The sequence below is a fragment of the Rhinolophus hipposideros genome, assembly GCF_964194185.1.
Source record: "Rhinolophus hipposideros genome assembly, chromosome: 21".
NCBI lineage: Eukaryota > Metazoa > Chordata > Mammalia > Chiroptera > Rhinolophidae > Rhinolophus > Rhinolophus hipposideros.
Window position 1 is genome coordinate 35,337,200 of NC_138067.1, and position 6,538 is coordinate 35,343,737.

Here is a 6,538-nt window from a genome sequence, read left to right on the forward strand (position 1 = left end):
AGTATTTCTTCCTTTCTTATGGCTGAGTAGTATTTCATTGTATATATGTATCTCATCTTCTTTATCCAATCATCCATTGAAGGACACTTAGGTTGTTTCTGTGTTTTGGCTATCATGAATAATGCCACATTGAACACAGGGGTACATATACTTTTACGGATAAATGTTTTCAAAATTTTCAAGTAGATACCTACAAGAGGGATTGTTGTCATATGGTAGCTCTATTCTTATTTTTTTGAGGAATCTTTATATTGTTTTCCATAGTGGCTGTGCCAATTTACATTTCCACCAGCAGTGAGTATATGATGGTTCCTTTTTTCCCACATTATCTGCAACACTTGTTATTTCTTGTCTTTTTTGATAATAGCTGTTTTAACAGGTGTGAGGTAGTACCTCATTGTGGTTTTGATTTGCATTTCCCTTATAGCTAGTGAAGTTGAACAACTTTTCATATATCTGTTGGCCATTTGTATGGTTTTGTGGGGGCAAATGTGTCTGTTTACGTCTTCTGCCCATTTTTTAAGTTGGATTGTTTGTTATATTGTTGTTGAGTTGTATGAGATCTTTATATAGTTTGGATATTAGCCCCTTATTGGCAGTATCATTTGCAAATATCTTTTCCCATACAGTTGGTTGTTTTTGTTTGTTTGTTTTGTTGATGCAGAAGCTTTTAGTTTGATATAATCCCATTCATTTATTTTTGCTTTTATTTCCCTTGCTTTGAAGTCAATTTCATAAAATCCATTCTAAGACCAATGTGCATGATTTTAGTACCTATGTTTTCTTCTACGCATTTTTTTGTTTCAGATCTTATATTTAGGTCCTTCATTCATTTTGAGTAAATTTTGGTGTATGGTGACAAATAGCTGTCTAGTTCTATTCTTTTGCATGTGGCATTTCAATTTTCCCAGTGCCATTTATTGAAGAGGCTTTTTTTCTCTCTATCGTATGTTTTTTGTCTCCTTTGTAAAAAATTAGTTGTTCATATACACGTGGGTTTATTACTGGACTCTCAATTATGTTCCATTGGTCTGTGTGTCCATTTTTCTGCTAAGACCATACTGTTTTTATTATTATGCTTTTTAGGATAACTTTAAGTTAGGGAGTGTGACACCTTCAGCTTTGTTCTTTTTTCTCAGGATTGCTTTGGCTATTTGGGATCTTTTGTGGTTCTATACAAATCTGAGGACTTTAAATTCTATTATTGTAAAAATTCCATTGGGCTTTTGATAGGGATTGTATTGAATCAGTAGATTCTTTAGGTAATATGGACATTTTAACAATGTTTGTTAATTCTTCCAACCCATGAACACAGACTATCTTTCCACTTCTTTATGTCCTATTCAATTTCTTTCAACAATGTGTTGTAGTTTTCAGTGTATGGGTCCTTCACCTCTCTTGTTAAGTTAATTACTACATTTTTGTTGTTGTTGTTGCAATTATAAATGGATTTTGTTCTTTCTTTGTTGGCTTCAGGTGTACAAAACAATGTAATAATGTGGGGAAGATGTTAGGGAAATGTGCCTTCATTGGCTGATATGACTCCATTGTTTCTTGTGTCTGTTTCTTCCTCATCTCATCCCTGGCAGAGGAGAGATGAGGAGAAGTAACCAAGGTATATAAGAGGACATGGCAGACACGTTGCCAAGCCTTAAATGGCCTTGGGCCAATGGCCCCAGGTGGAAACAGCAGGTTGTTTGTCCAGATGAACTTGCCCTTCAGCCACATAAACAATATCCTTATCACATTAGCTGCTGAACCCTCCCAGAACTGGCCATTCCCCGAGGGGGAAGCAGGAACAAGAAAATTGGCTCTAAGGTGCATCTAAAGAGATATATAAGACAGACCTCAATTGGCAGTGCACTGGAACTTGCATGCAGCTTGCAGTGTTGGGGGACCCCCCCAGTCTTGAGCCGCAGACCTGGTGAGGTCTTTTTCTTTGGTTCCTAACCTTTCCAGTGCTGTCTCCTCACTGGAGTTTGGTGAGCTTCTTTGGCATAACATTGTTAGTAATGTGTATAGTTTAGTCTTAACTGACTTTACCTTCTGTCATTGCACATTTTCTGATTGCCTTTGTCTTTTGCTATGGTATATTTCCAAATAAATTGATTGGGTCCTCTTTGGCACGTGCTCCTCTCCATTTCCCCACTCATCATTACAAACAGCTACACATTTACACCGCTCACAAAGTGATAACTGCCCCCAATCTACAACCCCTCTGACAGCAAATATAGCTGTTACAATTCCATTGACTGTATTCCCTATGTTGCAGTCCACCTCATATATAGTTGACATTCAATATTATTCAATTACATAGTTGACATTCAATGTTATTCAACTTCAGCTTTAGGTATATAGTGCAGTGGTCAGGCATCTATGTAGCCTATGAAGTGTGTAAATGGGATTTTTTTCATTTCTCTTTCTGATATTATTATCAGTTTTAATAATTGTATGTTCATTTAGCATAGCATCTGTAGTGTAGGAGTTGGAATACATAAATATGAAAAGAGTTAAATTGCTCTGCACAGTAGAAGGCTTTCCTCCCCTTGTCTTCAAGAAGGTAGGGGTAAATAAGAGAGATTTAGCAGGGCTTGGGATGATAAAAGGATACCTGAAGAAAAAGATTGAGAGGAAAGCACTGAGTTCTGTTCAGTTCCTTGTTAGATGTGAGCACTGGGATTTCTCAAATTGAATCCTCACACGCAAGATGAATTTGAGAATACCGACCTTGTTTTGTGCCTGGCTTTTTGCTAAGTTACAAATTATTTGGGGGTGGCTCAGTCTCTCTTGTTTCTGAGTCTGTCCACAATCTGATTTTAGAGAGTTCTTCAATAAATGGGAGAATGAATTTTAAGATGAACAATATTCAGAGGCATAAACTCTAACTTGTATAGTGCTCTGACCAGCTTAGAGAAATGTTTGATCCTTGAGCAGAAGGCAAGTCAGAATCTAGAGACTTGGGGGGTCTCTGTAGATGAGCACAGAGGGGCTGAGAGTGGGGAAACCTGCAGCAATAAGTAGAGAGGCATTCATCAGGAACCAACTGGGTTTATCAAAGTGAGACATATAAAAGGTAAAGAATGAAGGTCGTGAGTAAAAAGAGACAAGTATGTTCACAAAGATGAGGATGCTCTATGTGGCTTCGTTCTTAGTGAGCATTTTTTTGGTGAGAGGTTTTTGCTGTGAATGTGTAGGACATCCTCACGTCTATCACGTTGAGCATCACGGAGCCAATGGCCGCAACTGCAGCCAAAACAACACATCATTGGAGGATAATATCACTAAATGCGATTAGCACACAGTTCTGTCAATAATTATGCCAGAACGGTACCCCAAATTCTGTTTCTCTGTGAGGATTTTGCTTTCCCTTGTGCCTGTAATATACATAGGTACAATAAAATTTACCGGCATATGAAGGTTCCACCAGAGATTAATTAAAAAGCCAATGTACTTGGGGGCTTTGACCCTGAGACCTTTCACTGAGGGCTGCTGAGGCTAATTGTGATGTCCTGGAAGCCATTCAGGATTGATGTGGTGCCAAGGGCCACCCCTCTGGTCATTCTGTGAAAATAAAAAGAATAGTATATATGCACACATATTCAGGAAATATTTCATTCCAAAAGCTGCATTGTCTCAAGTATTCATTTAGCGAGAAGAACCAGTTGGCAAATATCAGGTTTTTGAAAATCAAATTTATGTGCCTTAACCCCATCCAATACAATAAATAAAGATGTAGTAACAAAGAAGTACAGTATTCCCTAGTGTTCCACCTGCTGACTGAGAAACAAATATAATCCCCATTGCCAAGGCACTGTATGACATTCAATCACAAGGATAATAGGTTTATTCAGGACCAGTAAATCCTAGGAAGGAACATAAGTGGTGTACTTTATCAAGGCAATTGAAATCTATTGTATACTGCTAATCATTCTTCCCCACTCAGAAATGCCGTACATAAAATACATTCCTTACCTTAAGAACTTTAAAAAATATTGAACATGAAACGTCAGTTAGGTTTAAAACATACACTTAAGTGTGTTGTTTCAGTTCAGCATATACATCAGTTTTTTTTCTTTTTTTTTCTTTTTTAAAGATTTTATTGGGGAAGGGGAACAGGACTTTATTGGGGGAACAGTGTGTACTTTCAGGACTTTTTTCCAAGTCAAGTTGTTGTCCTTTCAATTTTAGTTGTGTAGGGTGCCATTCAGCTTCAAGTTGTTGTCCTTTCAGTCTTAGTTGTGGAGGGCGCAGCTCAGCTCCAGGTTCAGTTGCCGTTGCTAGTTGCAGGGGGCACAGCCCACCATTCCTTGCAGGAGTCGAACCCGCAACCTTGTAGTTGAGAGGACACACTCCAACCAACTGAACCATCCAGGAGCTCAGCGGCAGCTCAGCTCAAGGTGCCGTGTTCAATCTTAGTTTTAGGGGGCGCTGCCCACCATCCCTTGAGGGACTCGAGGAGATGAACCGGCAACCTTGTGGTTGAGAGCCCACTGGCCCATGTGGGAATCAAACCGGCAGCTTTTGGAGTTAGGAGCACGGAGCTCCAACCACCTAAGCCACCGGGCTGCCCCCACATCAGTTCTTTAAATATCCATATCCATATGTATCTTGTCCTTATGCCATTTCTGTTTTGTCTGTGCTAGAATATCTTTCTGCACTCTCTCTAGTCAAATGTTCCACTAATGACTAAATATCTTATACAGTCTATAAATGAATTTGAATGAAAATGCTGGTGTTCAAGATATAATATGGATAACCTATGTCAGAGTATAATACTAACAGAATAATCGACCATAATCAAACTAGATTATTAAGTGTAAGAGCCTTTCAGTATTAGGACTTTGAAGCTGAAGATTCAGTTGCATTTCAATGAGGAGCAAGCTATAATGACCACTACCATAGCAAATATTCAAAAACATTGCAGCCCCCTCCAAAAAAACTGAAAAAAAAAAACCCATAAAAATATTCCTGCCTATCCCAAACAATAGAGAATGAAAATATAAAGACTGTAAAGCAAATCATTAAACAATTTTATTTTTAGATAATGCAATGCCTTTCTTTTTAAGTGAAGAGGATTAAATCAAAATTTAGTAGAATATACGATGCCCAAATACAAAAAATATATTAAAAAATCAAGTCTTTATATATCTTAGCATCAAACATATGAAAATATATTTAAAATACAGTTGACCCTTAAATGACATGAGTTTGAACTGTGCAGGTCCAGTTATACATGAATTTTTAAAATAAATACTGTAAGTGTATTTTCTCTTCCTATGATTTTATTTCATTTTCTCTAGCTTACTTTATTGTAAGAACACAGTATATAATACATATAACATACAGAATGTGTGTTAATCAGCTGTTTATGTTATCAGTTAGACTTCTGGTCAACAGTAGGTTACTAGTAGTTAAGTTTCTGGGGAGTCAAATTATATGCAGATATTTGACTATATATGTGTGAGGGGGTAATCTCACACACCTGTAATCTTGGCACCTGTAATCTCACACACCTTGTAATCTTGGCACCTGTAATCTGCTGTGTTGTTCAAGGGTCAACTGCATTTATTTCACATCTTTAAATGTCCATTAAAAACTTGAGTAATAATGACAAGAAATGTGCATTATGTGGATAGTGAAAAAATTTTAATTTCTTTTTTTAAAATTAAATTTATTGGGGTGACAATGGTCAACAAAACTACATAGGTCTCAGATGTACAATTTTATAATACATCATCCATGTATCACATTGTGTGCTCACCACCCAGAGTCAGTTCTCCTTCGATCACCATATATTTTACCCCTTTTACCCTCTTCTACCACCACCCTCCCTACCTTCCCCCCCACCTTACCCTCTGGTAACCACTAAACTGTTGTCTGTGTCTATGAGTTTTTGTCTTGCTCCTTTGTTCCTTTAGTTTTGTATCCCACATTTGAGTGAAATTATATGGTTCTTTTTCTGACTTATTTTGCTTAGCATAATAATCTCAAGGTCCATCCATGTTGTTGCAAATGGCAGTATTCCATCTTTTTTATGGCAGAGTAGTATTCCATCGTGTATATATACCACATCTTCTTTATCCAGTCATCTATTGGAGGACACTTTGACTTTGGTTATTTCCATGTCTTGGCCACTATAAATAATGCTGCAATGAACATCACAGTACATATGTCTTTATGGATATTTTCAGATTTTTGTGGTAGAAACCCAGGAGAGGGATTGCTGGGTCACATGGTAATTCTATTCTTAATTTTTTATACTGTTTTCCATAGCAGCTGTCTCAATTTACACTCCCACCAACAGTGTATGAGGGGTCCTTTTCAGTAGAGGCCAGTTCTCATCCACCACCAGCTAAGGACTGCCCACATCCAGGCAGGAGAACATGAGCGGCAGCAGACGAATGACCCAAAAACCTTTCACCCACATAATTTTCTGAGAAGTGTAGTCTCGTGGTTCAGACGCCATTGTCTTTACAGCGCAAGTGTAAGGTAGCAGTGTTCAACACAGGCGAGGGTTGTCTTCTCCATCCTCTGCGTG

At 37.9% G+C, this 6,538-nt stretch overlaps 1 protein-coding gene across 2 annotated transcripts in view; it reads right to left on the reverse strand.

Moving 5' to 3' along the window:
* Window positions 1–2,709: 2,709 nt before the first annotated feature.
* LOC308489449 (zinc finger protein 550-like) overlaps window positions 2,710–6,538 on the reverse strand; it is a 30,053-nt gene continuing 26,224 nt past the window's right edge. The window contains exon 5 of one of the 2 annotated variants that reach the window (XM_081030576.1): window positions 2,710–3,561. Coding sequence is in view for 1 of the 2 variants with exons in the window: in XM_081030578.1 (XP_080886704.1) it covers window positions 3,557–3,561 (5 nt within the window). In the remaining variant the exon portion in view is untranslated. The remainder of the gene's footprint in view (window positions 3,562–6,538) is intronic. The other variant, XM_081030578.1, reaches the window with a different exon arrangement.